Below are 20,426 nucleotides of genomic sequence, written 5' to 3'. Positions count from 1 at the left end.
AAAACCAAAAAAAAAAAAAAAAAAAAAAAAAAAAAAAGAGAATCAGCTAACCGGGGGGTGCTCTCAGGGACCCTTGAAACAGAAGTGGCTTGAGATTTGAAATTCTGGCAGGCCACAGTACTCACAACAATGTCCTCCTCGGTGACTCGAGGGTGCAGATTATTCACGGTCATCTTGGTGCCTTCCAAAGGGCTGAGGACAGGCTGCCACAGACAAAAGAACGTTACTGGAAGTCAGTGAACAGCAGAGCACTTCAGGCAAACGACCAGGAAGGCCCAGAGGAAACCCCCATGGAGAGCCTGTCACAATTGGGCCCCTCTAATCATGCCCCCATCACCCTATGCTAGGGAATGGAACCTCTCATCATTTCCCAAATACGCCAGGCCCTTCCGGGCCCGAGCCTCTGCCTGGAATGCCATCATGTTTCAAGACCCGCCCGGCTCAGATGGCGCTTTCTCTTTAAAGCCTTCCCGTAACCGTCCAGTTGAATTAGATGCTCTTTCCTCAGTGCTCCTGGCAGCCCTCTGTTGTATCACCAGGCATAGTGCTCTGTCTGCAGCTCTGTTTTCCCTATTTGCCTGTGAGCTCTCTGAGGGCAGGGGCCACTGGATCTTGGTTTGCTCATTTGTAAAACGGGGGTGGCAACGCCCACCTCAGAGGCACGATGAGGACCCAACAGGATGCACACAGCACACTGCCCACCCAGCACAGGCTAACTCTCAACTAGTGTGGTCACTTCCTCTCCTTCACCTTCACCTCACCTCAGCAGGCGGCAACTCTTTGGGGGGATCCTCCTTGTTCACTAATGTCCGGGACATGTTGGTCAAGGCTTTTGCTCGAACAGAGGAGGAGAGAGCAGGAGCTGTGTATGCATCATTCTGAACCACTTTGGTGAGAGGAAGGGCCTTGGACATGGAAAGCTTGGAACCGCTCACCCCAGCCTAAACAAAGAGGAAGAGAGGAATCTGAAAAGCTAGGGACCCAGACACCCCAGGGGGCTGACATCCCCCAGTATCTCAAGGCCTCCCACCTCCCAGTTCCATTATCGATCTAAAGCCAGAAAGGTGCCAGCTGCCAGAGAAGGGGCAGGAGGAGAGAAAAATGGCCTGCACGTGTGTTCACAGAAGCCACTTTCCAAGAAGCTTCCACGCAGTCCTGAACAGGAGTCACAGGCTCACCCATACCATTTAGACTTTATAAAAACCCTACAATTTGGAGTTAGAGGCCAAAAGCTCGGGGTCAAGTTCACTCCTAGATACGCTTCTATCACGATGGGCTGGCTGGGAATAGGAACTCACTCTTAAGAAGGCCTGGACTCCCAGCTTTTTGGTCCCTGTTCTGCACAGAGGAACGATGTGTAGCCCTGCCTCCTCAGCTCCCAGACTGTCAGGGACATGCTGGCAGAGTCAGCACGTGCAAACCAGCAGAAACAGCTCCCTCCCTCACTCCCCTGTTACCCCTAACTGCGGATGTGATCCCTTGGAAATATAAACCAGTGAACTCCCTGGTTTTAATGTGTCTGAGGAAAAAAAATGCATGAGGCAGAAGTGGCAGGTGGTCTTGTCGACTTAGGAAAAAGGAGGAATACAGCAGCCAGACAGGCAGGTGATGGGACAGGGTCAATTCACCAGCTTCTCCCAATCCAGGTGAATCTAGATTCATGCTGGATCCCACATTTCTCAAGCTGTTTTCTGAGTCTCAAGAGCCAGTGAGTGTAGTGGTTAAACACATAGCCTGGGAGCCAGACTGCTTAGGCTTAAATCCTCGATCCACTACTTACAAGCTGAGCAGATTTATTTCACCTCTCTGTGCCTAATTCCTCATCCGTAAAATAGGGGTAATAACAGTACCCATCTCACAGGGTGGGAAGGAAAGGAAGTCTTAAATAAGTTAATACAAACACAGGGTTTTTTCCAATTAGGGTTAGCCACTAACTGAGTTAGGAAAGGCCCAGCCCCTTTGTAACAAACTGGCATCATTCAGCTTCACACATCACATTAAGAGCTTCAATGGTAACCAGGAAATTAGTCCACATATTCAGTGCAGTGACCAAAACTGAGTCTTTGGGTCTCTGAAGACCAAACAAAGGCACTTAGCTTGGGCACCCACTTGCCTCCCTATGTGTAATCTGGCCACATGCACTGAGCTGAGCATGATGTTCAGAGGTCCCTGATATTCCGAGAAACTACTTTCTTTCCTTCTCTGCATCAGCGTCCTAGTCCATCAAGCTTTCCCTGCATGCAGGCTGCACCTGGTGGAGCCTTCAGGCAAGGCTCAGTTTATTCTTGCTAACACACTAACCAAGGGAATCTAGACTCAAGAATGGAGCCAGAGCTGCTGACCATGGAAGGAAGGGGACCAGGCAGAATGTCCTGCCACAAAGGAAATAAAATGTGATTCTGTCCTATGGGATCACTCATTTTCCCCTGCAGTGACTCAGACACAGCAATTGGGAGCTGCAGCTCTGCACTTCACTATCTGTGGGATCTTGAACAAGTCAGTGGACGCGCTGCTGGTCTCAGCATTTATAAAAGCCAGGGGTTGGACTAGTTCCGGTTTTGATAATCTCATGACCCAAATGAAGAAATATTTCTGAATTGAAAGGCCCTACTCTCCACCACCTCTCCCATGAACCTGATCAGACACACCCAGAGTGTAGGAAGAAGGTAAGATGTCATACCACGTGGTGGAGAAAGCTGCCTGAGGCTGCAAATTTCATCTGTTTACTAGGAATGGGAGCTATAACATCATCATCTTCATCCAGGTCATATAAATTCTGAAAATAAAGAAATATAAGCTAACGTGGTATGCAGGCTCTCAACAGACATTTGGAGTAAGGACAACAGGTAGATGAGGGCTGCAGTAAGTGAGGTGGGGGGAGAAGTGGGTGCAGGGGGAGTGCCTGGGGAAACTGGTCTGGGAGACTGGGGCTCAAGTCCTGGCAGGCTGCCTCCCTGCCCCCAAGGGCGCAATGAAAGTGCTGCAATTCCAGTTACATCAGAAGTACCTTTCTACAAGTGGGTACCTTGTAGATACCTATCAAGGGCCCCTAAAATGTCTGTTTATATCCTTTGGCTTACAAAGTCTGTGCCAGGCAATCTGGCCTATAGAAATAAACCCAAACTCTAGAAAAAGCTTTTTTCCTCCAAGATGTTCATAGAAGGATTTCTAACAGTGGAAATTACAGGAAAATGGTTGAAATAAACTCGAATGTCAACTCAATGGATCAAGCAGTTATTAAAATGTTTACAGTAAATGTGAAACAGAAAAACGCTTGAGTTATAAAGTGAAAACAAACAAAATGAAACTGGATAATAACATAATCACAACTACAACTATGCATTAAATAAATAATAAACACACACACACACACACACACACACACACACACACACACACACACACACACACAAACAAACAAACAAACACAGGAAGGAACCAGGGCAGAATTTCAACAGGGGCTGGCTGTAGAGAGCCAGAGCGTGAGGACTTTTTTATCCCCTTCCTTAACCTTTCTCTGTTTTGCAAAATTTCTGTATAAGCACATACTACTTTTATAAAAAAAAAAAAAAAAAAAAATTCAATTTGCCTCTCTCTCCCTATGCATTGAAGAAATTTCTTTTTAAAACTCATACACTGCAAAAAGTATCAAATGTAATTAATCCCTCCTCCGACTCTTCAAATTGGAACCTTGGGCCAGGCCTCAGTTAATCCACTTGGAAGGCCACATTAAAACACACAAGTGTGGGGGACTTTGCTGGCGGTCCAGTGGGTAAGACTCCGTGCTCCCAATGCAGGGGGCCTGAGTTTGATCTCTGGTCAGAAAGCTAGATCCTGCATGCGTGCCGCAACTAAGAAGTCCACGTGCCGCAACTAAGAGTCTGCACGTTGCAACTAAAAAGTTCCGCATGCTGCAACTAAGACCCAGCACAGGCAAAATAAATAAATAAATATTTAAAAATTTAAGCAAACAAACAAAACCACACACGTGTGTATACACACACACACAGTCCACCTGTTTGGCCTGGTGGTTATTGACGACGTTGATCTTCATTCCAGCAGGATGGGCATGAGTTGGTGCCATGGCCTTCTGCTGTGGAACCTAGAAATACCCAGTGGTCACAATTCATCCCACAGGGCCTGCATGTGTTCTCTATATGAGTAGAGGATCACTTAACTTAAAATATGGTGGGCACTCAGTTTTGGTCTGTGGTAAAAGGCCCTACAAGACCGCCTTATGCCCAAAGCAGGAAAGCGACAGGAAGACTCATCATCCCAGAGATCAGGTGACAATGCATTTACAGGGCTCAATGAACCTGGCTTAATAAATGTTCACTGCTGCTGCTGTTCCTTTTACCAAAGATGCTGAGAAGATTAAATGATATTGTTTCTCTTCCCTTTGGGGCAGCAGCTGTGCAGGTGGCCAAGACCCTGCACTAAGAGCCAGGTCTGATTGGGCTTCTATCCTGGTCCTCCCTCCCACTGACCGGTTGTGTAATTGTGCACAATTACTCACATCTCTGAGACTTAGGTTCTTCTTTTATAAAACTGGGGTAATAATCCATGGTTGCAGTGAGGAATACATGTTAAGTGCCTGCCACATAGCACGAGCTCAGTCAATGTTTTGTCCTTTCCTCTCACTTCCCTGTACTACTATCTCACTTAGAAAATCACTTAATTTCTCTGGACTACCCCCCACCCTTTTCTTTTACAGAAAAGTGAGATGATATCTTGCCTACCTCATATGGTTACTACACAAACAACTGGGGGAACTGTCACTTTGCCTAAACGCTCCTAGTCCTTGGTCCCTGCCTGAAACTACAGCTGTTACTGGTTTCCAGGAATCTGTGACAGGAGCCACAACCTACCTGGATGGTTTTAGTGAGCTTCAGAGCAGGGGTCACTGTCCCGATGGGTGGGCTCATGAAGGCAGCAGGGGAATTCCGCTTCAAGCTGATCTTCTCCCGGGCATCAGCCACCTGGTGGGGCTTCTGGGGCACCGTGCTCTGCTGCTTGCGGGAATTCAGCATCTCTCTGGCATCTTGCACTTTCCCTTTGATCCGGAACCGGGCATCTTTCTGCAAAAGCTTTTCCCGGGCATCCTTGACTCCCAGCTTGAGCCGGGCATCTGAGAGGCCAATCTTCTGCCGAGCATCAAATCTCTGCTGGAAGGTGGCTGTGCGTGCTGGCTGGCCGAGAAGGCTCTGTTGGATCCCAACACGAGATCGGACACCTCCAACTCCTGGTCTGGCATTGAGCCTGCAAATAAAAACTGCAACATTAAGAGGATCTGGATATCAACAGCAGGCTGTGGAAGTAGAGCCATGGTAATACCGGAAACAAAGAAAGTCCTGGAGAAACCAGAAAGCTGCTCCCTGTCAGAGGAAGCAATTAATAGAGACTTCTTTCGTAGTTTTATGACTTTAAACTCTGCACTGTAAACAAAGTTAGGAAGCAGGGCCTGCTGGTTTCTATCACTAGGTAAGACTGTTTTTGCTCCCAGACCAGGTGCTTTTAGACACTATGATAGACACCTCCAAACAATACCACATAAAATAAGAATGTTTCCCAGATATCAAAACCCCACACACCTGAAGAGCAACTTCAGTTTCCAAAGTGCTTCCACATCCTTGCTCTCAATCAGCACTCTCAGCACCCTGTGAAGCGGGCATTATTATGCCCATTTTACAGTAGAAGAAACAGGCTTAAAGAGCTTAAGCAATTAACAAAGGGTGCCCAGCTGGCCTCAGGCAGCCTCCTGCCTCCAGGGCAGGCAGATACCCACACTGGGCTGGGACCAAGAAAGCCAACACATGGGTCTGGCTTGGAGCCAGAGGACTAACAGACTAAGATATAAAGACTTGGTAGAAAGAAAAATAATCACTCTGAACTGTTTCTATTCACAATACTCTGACTCCAAATGTGTAGGTTTTTTCCTCACGCCAACTAATTCTCTAAGTCTCTAGACACCAACTGGGTGTCTGACAGCTCAATTCTGACACTAACTACCTAGAGTTGGCACAGGTTAAAGGCTCAGTCCCACAAGACTGCCCTCAAGTCAGAGGTCAATTCCAAGTCCTGGGCTTCCTGTTCATCTGATCGACGGGCTATAAATGGAGGGTTCACACGACCCCCCCCTCCTCAAGTTACATAATTTGCTAGAATAGCTTATAGGACTGAGGAAAACAGTTTATTATTACCAGTTTATTACAAAGGATACAATTCAAGAACAGCCAAACAGAAGAGATGTGTAAGGCAAAGTACAGAGAAAGGGTATGGCAACACCACCCTCCTGGCACATGGATGTGTTCACCAACCCAAAGTTTCTCCAAACTCAATTGTATAGGGGTTTCTATGGAGGTTCCATTACCATAATTGATCAAATCACTGGCTACTGATGATAAGCTCAATCTCTAGCCCCTCTTTTCTCCCTGGAGGTCCAGGGTAGGGAGTGGGGTGGAGCTGCAAGTTCCAACAGGCTAATCATGCCTAGGTCTTTCTGGTGACCAGCCCCTGTCCTGAAGCTCCCTAGGGGCCTACCAAGAGCTGCCTCATTAGAACAAAAGATGCTCCTATCACCCTTATCACTCAGGAAATTCCAAGGGTTTTAGAAACTGTGTGCCAGGACAAATACCAAATATATACTTATCACAGTCTGCAACAACAAAAATGTTAATCCAGAAACTGTTAAAACTGGAAAGGAACGAAACTCCATAAAACAAGTCCCATTCTTCTGGGGCTCCTTCGTTGGCTCTTCTAATGGCTTGCAATGAAACAGAAGACACTTCTAGTCCAATCCTGGAAGTCCTCTCTGGGATCTGTGGGCTTCTGCCCACCCCACCATAAGGCTTCCAGCCACACAAACAGTCCTGTGGCAGGCGCCCTGCCTGGGGACACCAACTCCTAAGCTTCCTCTTTGGGAAACCCTCTCTGATTCTTCCAGGACAGCCCTCCTTTGTGTCTATTATTCTTTGTGTTCTTCCTTTCTCTCCCTACCCTGGACTGGGAGGGAAGTGGCGGATGGGGCTCATTCCTAATTCACTGCCCGGTGCTTTGTAAGTGTTGCTGAGCCCTGGCTCAGTATCAGAAACATCTAAGGAGCTTCTTAAAAATATAGATAGCTCTAAAAAAAGGAAAGAAAACTAACAAACAAAAAAAAATACAGCTCCCTAAACCCCACCCCAGAGCTACTGAGTCCAAAATCTGGGCGAAGGCCTGGGCATATGCATTTTTCACTCAACAGGTGATCCTGGAGAACAGCAGTGTTGAAAATCTCTGACCTGGAGTTAGAAGGTAAAACTACGGAATAAACAAGTTCCTATATCATGTCCCACATCACTGCGCAGGCCTCCCAGAAGGCATCCTTCATAGTGCGCAAGCCACTGGGTTCTCCTACTGCCTCTTTCTTCCTCAACCAGCTGGAGTGAGACTTTCCACCAGCTCCTCTGCTAACAGCAGGAGTGCAACCAAAGGTGAGTCTTCCTGGCACCAGTAAAAGAAAACCTGGACCTTCATCTTGTTATTCTAAGCACAGTGGAAAAACACCTGCTGCCACTACTATGCCAGAGCCAGACCTAAGGCAGTGATGCATAATGTCATTTTTCTTTGAAAAATGGCAAATTAGGATTTAAGTACTTTCCGGTGGGTTTATACAAAAAACAGGTGGAAGGGACTTCCCTGGTGGTCCAGTGGTTAAGACTCCACATTCCCAATGCAGGGGGTCTGGGATCGATCCCTGGTCAGGGAACTAGATCTCACATGCCACAACTAAAGAAAGATCTCACACGCATCAACGAAGATCCTGCATACCACAACTAGGACCTGGAGCAACAAAATAAATAATTAAATAAATATTTAAAAACAACAACAACAAAAAACAGGTGGAAGAGAGAGTGGAAGGGGTCATTTACAGAATCAATCAGATTAGGTTTAAGGTGGGTAGGTGGGACTGCTTGTCCATCCCTGCTCTATTTTCTCATGTAGAGACTCTGGGAGACTGAGGGGACTTCCCTGGTGGCACAGTGGTTAAGAATCTGCCTGCCAATGCAAGGGACACTGATTCAATCCCTAGTCCAGGAAGATCCCACATGCCACAGAGCAACTAAGCCCGTGCGCCACAACTACTGAGCCTGCGCTCTAGAGCCCACGAGCCACAACTACTGAAGCCCGTGTGCCACAACTACTGAAGCTGCAAGCCTAGAACCTGTGCTCCGCAACAAGAGAAGCCACCGCAAAGAGAAGCATGCACACTGCAACGAAGAGTAGCCCCTGCTCACCGCAAGTAGAGAAAGTCCGCGTGCAGCAACGAAGCCCCAATGCAGCCAAAAATAAATAAATTTATATATGTTAATAAAAACACAAAAACTGAAATTGAGTTATCTGTAGTGAGGTGGATGGACCTAGAGTCTGTCATACAGAGTGAAGTAAATCAGAAAGAGGAAAACAAATACCGTATGCTAACACATATATATGGAATCTAAAAAAAAAATGGTTCTGAAGAACCTAGAGGCAGGGCAGGAATAAAGATGGAGACATAGAGAATGGACTTGAGGACACGGGGAGGGGGAAGGGTAAGCTGGGACAAAGTGAGAGAGTGGCATGGACATATATACACTACCAAATGTAAAATAGCTAGTGGGAGGCAGCCACAAAGCACAGGGAGATCAGGTCGGTGATTTGTGACCACCTACAGGGGTGGGATAGGGAGGGTGCAAGGGAGACGCAAGAGAGAGGGGATACGGGGGTATATGTATATGTATAGCTTTGTTGTACAGCAGAAACAGAACACTGTAAAGCAATAATACTCCAATAAAGATGTTAAAAAACAAAACAAAGTCTGTGGGGCCATGGGAGGGCTTAGAGGTAGCCCAGGGTTTCTGGAAAGAGTAGTGTCAAAAGGCACCCTAGGCAGACCAAATGTGGAGAGCGCCCCCTACAGCCCACAGCTTGTAGTGTCTTTGCTCTCGCAGAGGGGGAGGGGGGAGCTGAGGAGGCATTTAAGTTTTCCCGATTTCCCCACCCTCAAGAGCATTCCTTCACTTCTCCCATATAACTTCCACAGCTGAAGGCTCTCTCCTTGGAGCCCTCAAAGCACTGAACAAAGCTTCTATTAAAGCACTTACCACGCAGCATCACAATGATTTGTTTACAAGCCTGCATCATCCACAGGATTAAGAGCTTCCCAGGGGGTACATCCTACAGCTCCTCCCCTATGTCAACACTGCCCCCAGGGGAATGACAAAGGCTCAAAGAACTGTGTCAGGGATCCTACAGGGCTACTAATTTACATTCTCCTTTTAGGCTCACAATCTCTGAGATCACCTGCCATCACTTCCATTTTACAGAGGAGAAACCAAATCTAAGAGCTAGTGGCATGGCTGGGACTGGACCCCAGACTCCAAACTCTTTCCATTATAACAGATTCCAAGCTTCTCTCTTTCCTACTCCAAGCCCCAGGGGAGGTAAGACGGGAGAAGGGGTGGCTGCCCTGGAAGGGCTTCTCCTAGAGAAGACTGCCCCTGCAAGGCCAGTCCTCCACGCAGCCCTCACCAACTGGTCCAGTGCCCTACTAGGATCCTGGCCACCAATCGCTCTCCCAGCTGAGAGAGGGGCACCCACAGAGCCATGGCACAGGGCCACTCTGGCCCTTACTCCAAAAGTGGGACCCACAAGGATCTTGCCGAGCTGCAGGAGCTTCAGGAAAGGTCTCCCGGAAGAGAAAGCAGCTGGTCTCTGACTGAGTGGACATTACAAAGGGAACCAGGCTGCATACACACTGACAGTAGAATACTTCATTGATGACCAGGTCCACCACACAGTGGAGGTCAGACACATCCTAACCCAAACTTGAGCCGTTTTCTCCAAATCCCACCTCCTCCCATCACCAGGGTACCTCTACCAAAGGTCCCTGATATTTATAACTACAGGAGGTGGGATGATCTTATCGTGTGATACACCATGATTTTACAATACCATAAAATTGGGCAAATCTAGACCCAATGGCATAATTATGCTTTCAAAAAGTCAAGTTACCCAGTTTCACCAGTCATTCAAGCAATTAAACATTATTGCCAAAAAAAAAAGAAAAAGCTACTGAAAGCAACTATTTTGAATAATTAAAGGAACAACGAGATTCTTTTTTAAATGGATATAGGATTATCAGCTTACCTTTTTTTTAAAAAAAAATTATTTTATTTATTTGTTTTTGGCTGTGTTGGGTCCTTGTTGCTGCGCATGGACTTTCTCTAGTTGCAGGGCGTGGGATTCAGTAGTTGTGGCACGTGGGCTCAGTCGTTGTGGCTCACGGGCTCTAGAGCACAGGCTCAGTAGTTGTGGTGCACGGGCTTAGTTGCTCCGTGGCATGTGGGATCTTCCCGGACCAGGGCTCGAACCGGTGTCCCCTGCATTGGCAGGCAGATTCTTAACCACTGCGCCACCAGGGAAGTCCCAACAATGAGATTCTTGAAAACAAAATTCATATCCTTGAACAGAGAATGAAGAAAGGGGCAGATTCAAAAGTTTTCTGGTTCATTCCAATTGGGTCTGAACAGTAAACCTTTGCAGGAGGAGGGGCGGGGGAGATTAGGCTTCTGAAACCTTAATTTATTCATATTCCTCAACAATTTCCCTTCTCTGATAATTTGTAATGGCTGTTTGAAGTGTTGCATTGAGAATTCACAGAAGTCTATGGTTGATAAGCAATGTCTGCCATGGCCACACAAGGGGCAACTGGCTACCAGGGTTTATGAAAGATTTTACAAAGAAGGCACTCTCAACTAACAGTTTTGAACACTTACTACAGATCCATAAACTTTGACCCACCTCCTTTAACCCTCACAACTCTGAGAATTAGGTTATTATCCACCTTTTATAGATGAGGAAACTGAGATTCAAGGAGAGTAACTATCCCAAATAACACAGCTATAATGGTGAAAGCTGGATTTGAACTTCACTATACCTAGTTAAAATACCAATAAATCAAGCGTGGGTCAAAAATAAAGAACAGGACTCGAAGAGTTAAGGAAGGGTGAATACTGTCCCCAAGCTAAGGAAAAAATTAGGACTCCAATCACATCCAGGGATATAGCGTACCCTCTATTGACGAGAGGGTGAGCACACACACTGAGGCTGGCGGACAGTGTGATCACTAGAGACCCACACACCATACTGCTTGTCTAGCAAGGAAGACCACCAAGATGTCCTGTGCTGGTATTTTTATCTATTTGAACAGCACAAAAGGTACATTTTGGGGAGGGAGGTGATACAGCTGTGGACGTAAGAGCACGAGTAAGCTACTTTCCCTCAATTCCATGTATTCAGTCCCCTGGTTACACCAGTTCTTTCAACTCCTTTCATAAGCAGCTTTAGGGGGTTTCAGTGTTCAGGCTTTTTATAATCATTGCTCCTCTCCCCACATGAAAAGACAGCCATTCATCCCAGCAAGCAGCAGTACTGCTTATATGGCAGGCATTAGTCATCAGGAATTTTTCAAATAAACACTCCTGCTAGAAGCAGGTCTCTAAAACATAGAACCAGTTATGTTACCCTCCTGCTCCAAGAACTGCTAAGAGTTCCCTAACAAAGCCCAACCCCTCAGTGGAACCACTAGTCTGGCCCCCACTGCCTGCAGCCTCACCTCCGATGGCAGACTATCTGATGTTCCCGAAACACATTCTGCACTTCTGGCCTCAGTAAATGTTTGGGAGGGGGAGAGAGGGAGATTTTGATCAAGTCTCTTAACTGCCTGGCCCGATCACACCTGCAACAGTGCAACTGTACACTGCTTCCAGATGCTCCCCAGGCACGCCACCAGGTCCTAGGAAGAGTGGTGTGGGTGAGAGGGCAAACACCCTCTGGAGCCTGCGCCCCTCCCCGAGTCCCCTGGAGCCTGGCATACACATGACCAGGGAGGGTCTGTCTGAGGCTAGGAATACCTCACCCTCTTGGATCTACCTGTGGAGAGCAGAGTGGCAGCTGGCTCTGGACAGATGTCCAGTCCAAAGGATTTGGGCCCACAAGGGGGACCCTGGACTATTCTAAAGTGGATTTTAATCCATGGGGGTCTCTGGGTTAGAACGTGTGTGTTGAGGTCATCTTAGGGAGGAAGCACAGTTTAGTTCTAACAATTACTGAGGGTCAATTCTGAACTATGTGCTTTAGAGACACAAGGAAAAACAAGACACGATCCCCTTACCCTCCAAGAGAGTCTTGTGCAGATGTTTCATTTTAAATTGTAATTCTTCCCTTCTAAGCTAATGTAGCAACTCATTTCCCTCCTCTTTGTTTTAGATCTAATTTCCTTTACCTTATTTCAATAAAGAAACCAGCAGTGAGTACCAGGACCAGAGCCCTGGCCTGAACTCAAAAATTCCCTAACCTCCTCTCCCCATGGCTCCAAGGACTCACATATGCGTCTGGCCCAGAGCTGCTCACCTCCAGCACACTCAAGGCCCAACTTCCCCACTAAGGCTGCCGTGTCACCTTCATCTAACGACATGGAGGGAGTGACAGACAGCTATCCTGTGAGGGATGAACTGAGCAAACCAAAGACGGGGTGACTTTACTAACCAAATCAGTGATACTCTCACATCTAAAGGAAGAAATCGACAAGAGGGGCAGGCCCACGCCGCAGCTGGTGCCCAGTGCTGCCCTGGAAGGACTCATCTATGGGTCCTGAACAACTGGAGCCACTAGAGATGTGCTGTGTGTGGGGAAGGAGAGCACCTCACCATGGCCTGGATAAAGTACCATGAAATCATTCCCCCCTTTCTCTAATTTCATATTAATCAAGGAACCTTCTGATGATTAACTGAGGGCCAGGTAATAACGATGATAATCACACCTTTCTTGACTCACACGATGCGATGAACACAAAACAGAATGGCTGCTCTGAAGAACAAGCACATTCCACGACCTGTGAAAAGGGGTTATTCACACTTCCACGGGCTCAGTCCTTTGCTATTTCCACTAAGAAGAGGAAAGAAGTTTTCTGAGATGGTCATAGGTTCTTTCTTCCTAAATTATTAAGCACAAAGTTCTTCCTGGGACATCCATGCTACATTAAACCAAAGTTTCCAGTAAGGTGATTTCTTCTAGAAAGCATGTAAAATAGCCATTTGTTTACTATAGGAACTGACATTTGTTCACTGAAATTTGTTCAGACCTTTCAGTTCTTGATGGGGACTCCCTCCCCACCCCATCTAGTTTTTCCCTTTGCTGGCTGTGCAAGCAAACTAAAAATGGAGTTTCCAGCAGGTTTAACCCAAACACAGCATGCAGTCCAGTTTCTTCTACACTGTCTCTTGGCCTGCACTTCCCCCAATCCAATCTTCACATAAAAGCAAAGCAATATTCTCACACTGAAGACTGGATGTTACTTCTGTACTTAAAAGCCTTCATTAACGATGATGATAACTGACATCTTTTGGGCACTCAGTACCCATCAGGTGCTTTCTGATGCACTTTAGATACACTGATTGACTAAGTCCTGACAACACCTAATGAAGTGAATATTATCCATGTTTTATAGATAAGGGAAGAGAGGCATGAAGTGGTTAAGTAACTTTCATAAGATCATATGCAAAGTGGGAGAAGCAGGGATTGAAACTTGGCAGTCTGACTCTAGGACCCCAATGCTTAGCTATTATGTCCCCTGGGGGAAGGGATTTGGGCTTCTACTCCTTTAAAGTCATTTGCTAAACCCTTACTATCTGGTACAAACTTTAAAATATACATTCCTACATTCTCATTTAATTCTCTCAACCACCTACCAGGAACCATTAATACAAATGAGGAAACTGCCCAGCTCAGAAGTCACCTGGCCAGGGAGGCACAGACCCAACAATGGGCCTTGCCAAGGGACCAGGTCTGCCTGGCTGCACAGTCTCTGCTCTTCCCAGGGGTCCACATATCCTCCCTTCCCTGCATGCCCACCCAATGCCCAACACAAGACTCTGCACACATCAACACCAAAAAAGTACAGACCGCCTGCAGTCAGGAACTGAGGGGAGTGACTGCAGGAAGCGCAGGTCCTGGGAAGCTGGCTCATTCAGCAACTGTCGAGCAAACCTGTGAAAACCTGGATGGGCTTAGAAGTGTCCCGAGGACCCAGCACCAGTTCCACACCAGTTACTAGAGGGAAGACCTAGCACAGAACTACTCACACATAATGGTAGAGTAAATTAATGCTGGGTGTCTGTCATGAACCAGAAGCCAGGTGAAGTACTGGCTGGTGAATTCCGTGGTGGTGGGCGCAGTGGCTACGTGTGCAGAGGTGAGGGTGGGGGGATACCTTTCAGAGAGTAATAGAATCCATTTTCTAGCCACAGGCACGCAGAGAGTGTTAATAAATTCACGTCTGCTGAGTGAATGACTATCTGAGAAAACTACATCTAACTTTACAGCCCGGCTGTTTACAAGGACATGTGAACTAATTTAACGCGTGCTGGAAAAAACTACTGGCCGAAGTTCCCACTCTTTCATACAGGTGAACTGGAGCGCACAAAGGCTGGAAATGACTAACAACATTTGAAGGTCCAGAGGAAGTCCGGAGCACCTAACTGCGAACCATCCCCGCGACTCCTCACCCAGAAACAGAACAGTCTTCTCTGCGAACCATCGAGAAACAGCCGGCCTCCAGCCCCGTCCCACCTGTTTTTCTGCCCAAGCCTGAGGCCAACTCAGCCAGCTCATAAAGTGCACTCGGCACCGATCTCAGCTCTCCGTGGCTTCGGGCAAGTCACTCCGCCTCCAGCTCCTCATCTGGAAAATGGGGAAAACTATAAGAGCGGGCCAGCAGGACTGCGAAAAGAGCAAAGACCGCCTGGGCAGCAAAGCGCTCAGAGAACCTGAAATGCCTTACAAAGGGAGTCGAGTGCTAGAGGAGAACCAGGCGCAAGATTTGGAAATTAAAGGTCTGGGTGTGGATCTCGGCTTCGGCACTAACAGACCGGCAGAGTCTGAGCAAGTCACTTGCCCGCGCAACTCCAGTCGTCCTAACTCTGAGGCCGCGCTGAGACCGTGGAGCAGCGCCCGGCTCCTCAGACGAGGGGCTGCGCCGGAGAGACCCTCCGGGCCGCGGACAGCGCGTCCCCTCCACAACCGCAGCTCCGCCCCCCGCGGGACGCCCCTCGGGCCGCTCCCACAAGCCCCGCAGTCCGGCCCCTCCGCCGTCAACGGTCCCACCGGCCTCCCACCGGCCCACCGGAGCGACGGCGCCTGCAGCCAGTGGGCAGCCGGGCGGCCGGGCCCGCGGCGGCGGCGGCGGCCGGGCCAATGGGGAGCGCGGCTGTGGCAGGGGGCGGGAGCAGACGGCCCTCCGCGTCGCGCCCAGACCGTTCCCTCCTCCGCCCCGAGCCCAGCTAAGACTCGGGCCGTGAACCCCGAAAGGAAAAAAGGCCGCTCACCGCCCCTTCGCCGCAGCCCCTCGCTTCCGGATGAGCTCGTCCAGGGAGATGTCCGCCATCTTGCACCGCCGCGCGAGCCGCGAGCAGCTAATCGTCCCTCAGCCCTCGAGCCCGCCCCTTCGGCCGCTACGGAGCAATAGCGGCTTCCGGCGTTCGGCTGACGAAGTCTCGCGACAGATCAAACCGAGCAAGAACCGGAAGGGGCGGGGCTCTCCCCGTGAGCCTTTGCGACGTCCGCTGCTTATTTGCATACGGCGGGTCGTAGCCCTACGGTTCCCTCTTTCTCAAACGAGCAAATAAAATGAAAAGCAACAGAAAATAATTAAATGAGTAAGACAATCTTCAAAGGAAAGAGGTTCTCGGTTCGACGGTCAACTTTGACACTCACCGTAGGGCTAATGAGAATGGGATTCATTACCTAGGAAGTAAGCAGTAGAGCCGTTTATGCCTTAAACTTATGAGTAAGGAAAATAACGATTCGGGGTGACGCCCGAATCCTCACTGCTAATGTGAGACGAATTTTTGAGCGGGTAAAGGTTGCCCCTACGGTGACCCGCCTACTTTGCGGGATGCCTGGGAGTTGCGATCTGCCCGTACCTCTTGCATCTAAAAAGCAGAATTTAATAGTCAATGAAATAGAGGAAGATTAAAGGCGATCTAAGGAATTACTCGTAGTCGCCATCATCGACTAACGGTGGTGGTCAAATCCCGCGCCCCTATCCGGGTTTGTTAACCCGTAAAATGATTAAGGTTGGATTAAGATAATACAGTCAGTTCTTTGGGGCTTACTAGTTACGTTGACTGGGAGTGTTACCAGCTAACTGTTCGGGGGAGACAACGTGCAGTACACAGGAACCTCGTTGTGGGGGTTATAATGCAGGGCTTCCGTCCCACGGCTCACACTTCTGGGCAGTATAGTAGGACGTTTGCAACCGAATGTTTTTTCCAGCCTGACCGTTGTCTTCCTGATCTGCACAATGGGGCGCATGAACTACGTCGCTGCGAGGGCCAAGTGAAGTGTTCCGAATCTGTATTTTTTTTTTTTTTATTGATGTAATCTCAGTCTCCAGCACTGATCCTGGTGGGAGGTTCAGTATGTCGAACCAATGAATGAAAAATACAAAAACAGGAGGAAACGGAATTCCTTGGCGATCCAGTGGTGAGGACTGCGCGGTTCTGCTGCAGCGGGCCCGGGGTTAGATCCCTGATCGCGGAAGTAAAACCCCCGCATGCAGCGCGGCGTGACCGAAACACCACCAACAGAAAAACAGAAACATAAAACAAAGACTAAACGTGCAACGCGTTTTAGACCAGCGCCGAACAAAGATTAAGTGCCCTATGAATCACTGCTGTAACTACAACGGGTGAGTGGAGTTATGTGTTCTCGACAGAACATCACACCGCAGATGAAAATCTGGCATCAGAAAAAAGGTCCGTGGAGAGACGAGCTGGTGAAGATTGGGCACTGGAGGAGGGAAATCCAGGTCCCCGCCTTCGCAGCCGTGATTGGCTGCTGGCTGGCCCTCCTTTTCTCAGCCGTGAAACAGGACCATTGACTCCTCCCTCCGCGAGGTGCCGGGAAGGAGCGCGGAAACCAGGAACCAACCCTTGGCCGGCTGCACAGCGGCGGGCAGGCAGGTGCGCAGGAATAGGAAAAGGCCAGAGGAGCGCGGGAGTTAAGGCCCTTTCGCACCTCCACGCGAAGAAAGCGAAGTGTAAAAATAGCGCTTAAATCATTTTCTTAAACTACCCCAATAGTGGACTCATTGATGTCATGTAATTCTGTGACTGCCGGATTGCCCTCCTCCAGAAGCGTTTCGGAACTTCGTGGGGTCGTGTTTGGGTGTCGGAACGGCAGGGATCCGGTCACGTGGAGGCGGGGACGGGATGGGACGTCCCGCTGGATCTCCCAACGCTCGCGACATTCCCGGGCCGGAGGCGCCGGTTACGATTCTTTGATCCTGGGTTTCGATCCATTTCTTGTATGAACACGCAGGACTTTTTTCCCAGTGTAAACAAATATGGGGTTGCCAGCAACGCACCTGCGCTGTAGCCAAAGGAACTGGGTCCTGCCTTACTTGGAGACTAACCAACAATTGTGACCCGCCTGGGAAAACCGCACCCCTGTCGGCAGAGCGGGGAAGGCGGGCGGCATTAGGGGCTGCGCCAGTGCAGGGACCATGCGTCCATGCAGACTCCTGATGCTTCCGTCTACGGGCCTTGGGGCCACCAGCATTTACATGCTGAAATGTGCATCATTTTATGAAGTCCTTTCCTTTTTTGCTTTTATAATGTAAGTTTGGGTTTTGCGTTTTTGTTTTTAATATTCATTTATTCGGCTGCGTTGGGTCTTAGTTGTGTTGTGTAGGCTCTTCGTTGTGGCACTCAGGGCTTCCTCTCCAGTTGTGGAGCGCGGGCTCCAGAGTGCGTGGGGTCAGTAGTTGCACGCAGGCTCTAGAGTGCGTAGGGTTAGTTACCCCGCGGCATGTGGGCTCTTAGTTCCCCGACCAGGGATCAAACCTGCATCCCCTGCATTGGAAGGCAGATTCTTAACCGCTGGACCACCAGGGAAGTCCCCTTTGTGTTGATTTTTTTTAAAAATTCTGTATAAGTAGGTGATATCAGCAGTGACCTCAGGAGCGTAAAGCGTCTGTTATAAATGTTGTTTTTAAATGGTGTCACATCTGAGAGGGTGGAGAATCACTGGCCTACTCACTCACCCATTTTACAGGTGGGAAGACAGACTTATAAGAGGGTAGGGACCAGGTCCACTTTACGTCCTTCCTCCCAGCTTCAGCAGACAGCCTCTTGTGGGCTCAGGCAGTGTGCAGCAAGGCTCAACGCTCAGGCCTGTTTTCTTGTCCTCCAGACGGGGACAGGCACCAGGAGACCTAATGTGTGTCAAGCACTCGGCAGAGTCCTCAGCAGACGGTAGGTGTGGAGAACGGCCATCAGGGCCTGAGAGGCCCAGGCTGAGTCCTTCCCCTGCCCACTGAGGAGTCCCAGCCCTGCTCCAGGATGTGTGAGGGCCAGAGAGAGAATGGAAGGTGAGAGATGAGAGGGGCGAGTGGCTCCCCGGCCCCGAGGCCTCCTGTGAACTCCCCCGTCTTCTCCTCTTCCCCACTCCACTCCAGCCACACTGGCCCTCACTGTGTCCCAGGGCCTCCGCACTTGCTTGTCACTCCCGCTGGAGTACCCCTCTAGTCCTGCCTCCCTCTCCAGTCTCATCCTCACTGTCCCCTCAGCCAACTGCCTTCCTTGATCTGCTTCTGGAAGTTTCTTCCACAAGCTTGTTCTAGCCACAAGGCCTTCACACTTGCTGTTCCGCCTTGAACACCTACCCCAGTGGGGCCAGCTCCTTCCCTTCACATCGCAGCACAAAGGTCACCTCCTCAGAGGGAGTTCCTGCTGCCCAACTCTGAGAACAGCCCTCATTCCCACACTGTCCCGTCTTTGTTTGTTTGTTTTTTAATTTCATTTTTATTTTTGGTTGCGATGGGTCTTTGTTGCTGCACAGGGACTTTCTCTAGTTGTGGTGAGCGGGGGCTATTCTTCATCGCGGTGTGCGGGCTTCTCATTGCGGTGGCTTCTCTTGTGGAGCATGGGCTCTAAGCACGTGGGCTCAGCAGTTGTGGCTTGCAGACTCTAGAGTGCAGGCTCAGTAGTTGTGGCGCACAGGCTTAGTTGCTCCGAGGCATGTGGGATCTTCCCAGACCAGACCTTGAACCCGTGTCCCCTGCATTGGTAGGTGGATTCTTAACCAGTGTGCCACCAGGGAAGCACCACACTGTCCCATCTTTAACTGCCATCTTGGCATTTCCCATCACCTGTTACTTGTCTAGTGTCTTTCTTGCGAACACCCCAGGAGCAGGGAAGGGTGTGTCTGGAGCAGCCTTGGCCCTGGCCCTGGCCCTGGAAGAGTGCCTGAATCAATGAAGGCACTCCCTTCCTCACCTGTAGCTTCCCCAGGACAGGGTGACACCTGCCTTGCCTCAGGCCCGACCTCCACCCTGAAAGCCATTCACTGCCCTGAGCCTCAGTCTCTCCGTCGGAAATAGGTGCTACTGACTTCTCTCAGGGCTCTCCAGAGGACAGAGTAAAAAGGAAAACACTGGGGACACACGGGGCTGTCCAAAGTTGAGACTGGGGACACCTTTTAACACGGACGAGATGATGTGAATAAGGCTGGGTGTGAGGGGAGGGTTAAAAGTTGGACCCCCACTGTCCACACTCCATCTATTCCCAGGAATCTACCCTAAAAGAAGTCATAAGAAAGGAGGGTGAAGGACTGCCCTGCTGGCGCAGTGCCTAAGAATCCGCCTGCCAGTGCAGGGGCCACGTGTTCGAGCCCTGGCCTGGGAAGAGCCCACATGCCGCGGAGCAACTAAGCCCGTGTGCCACGACTACTGAGCCTGCGCTCTGGAGCCCGCGAGCCACAACTACTGAGCCTGCGTGCCACAACTACTGAAGCCTGCGCGCTTAGAGCCCGTGCTCCACGACAAGAGAAGCCACCACAATGAGAAGCCCGCGCACCGCAACGAAGAGTAGCCCCTGCTCGCCACAACTAGAGAAAGCCCGCAAGCAGCAACGAAGACCCAACGCAGCCAAAAATAAAAATAAATTTAAAATAAATTAAAAAAAAAAAGGAGGGTGAACATGGCCACTGTTATTTACAAAATCCGCAAACTGGAAACAGCCTAACTGTCCAACAACAGGGATTTGCTACATAAAAAAATCATGATCCATCTGGGCCCATGGTGAGTTTCTGACCACAGAGGGAAAGCACATCTGACATTAGGGGGAAAGCAGAGGCCACACAGTGGATGATGTGGTTTCATCCAAGTTCTAAATGCTGGCCTCTAGATTCCGGCATTTTTTCCCCTGTGTATACTCTTCTGAACTCTCCCAATTTTTTTTTTTTTTTTTTTTTTTTTTTTGGCTGCACCACATTAGCTTGTGGGATCTTAGTTCCCCGACCAGGGCTCAAACCCAGGCCCCCTGCAGCGGAAGCACGGAGTCCTA

The 20,426-nt window shown here is 49.3% G+C and overlaps 1 protein-coding gene across 2 annotated transcripts in view; it reads right to left on the bottom strand.

Annotated features, from left to right (window-relative positions):
- Positions 1-15,485, bottom strand: part of POLDIP3 (DNA polymerase delta interacting protein 3) — a 21,305-nt gene extending 5,820 nt beyond the window's left edge. Inside the window, exons 1-6 of one of the 2 annotated variants that reach the window (XM_007453947.1) lie at positions 15,405-15,485; positions 4,869-5,259; positions 4,016-4,102; positions 2,681-2,776; positions 762-941; positions 126-203 (exon numbers count right to left, since the gene is read on the bottom strand). In XM_007453947.1, coding sequence (XP_007454009.1) covers positions 126-203; positions 762-941; positions 2,681-2,776; positions 4,016-4,102; positions 4,869-5,259; positions 15,405-15,463 — 891 coding nt within the window. In that variant the 5' untranslated portion in view covers positions 15,464-15,485. The remainder of the gene's footprint in view (positions 1-125; positions 204-761; positions 942-2,680; positions 2,777-4,015; positions 4,103-4,868; positions 5,260-15,404) is intronic. The other variant, XM_007453948.1, reaches the window with a different exon arrangement.
- Positions 15,486-20,426: the final 4,941 nt, after the last annotated feature.

The sequence above is a fragment of the Lipotes vexillifer genome, unplaced genomic scaffold (genome assembly GCF_000442215.2).
Source record: "Lipotes vexillifer unplaced genomic scaffold, Lipotes_vexillifer_v1.1 scaffold382, whole genome shotgun sequence".
Taxonomy (NCBI): domain Eukaryota; kingdom Metazoa; phylum Chordata; class Mammalia; order Artiodactyla; family Lipotidae; genus Lipotes; species Lipotes vexillifer.
This window is presented reverse-complemented; position numbering and strand designations above follow the sequence as displayed.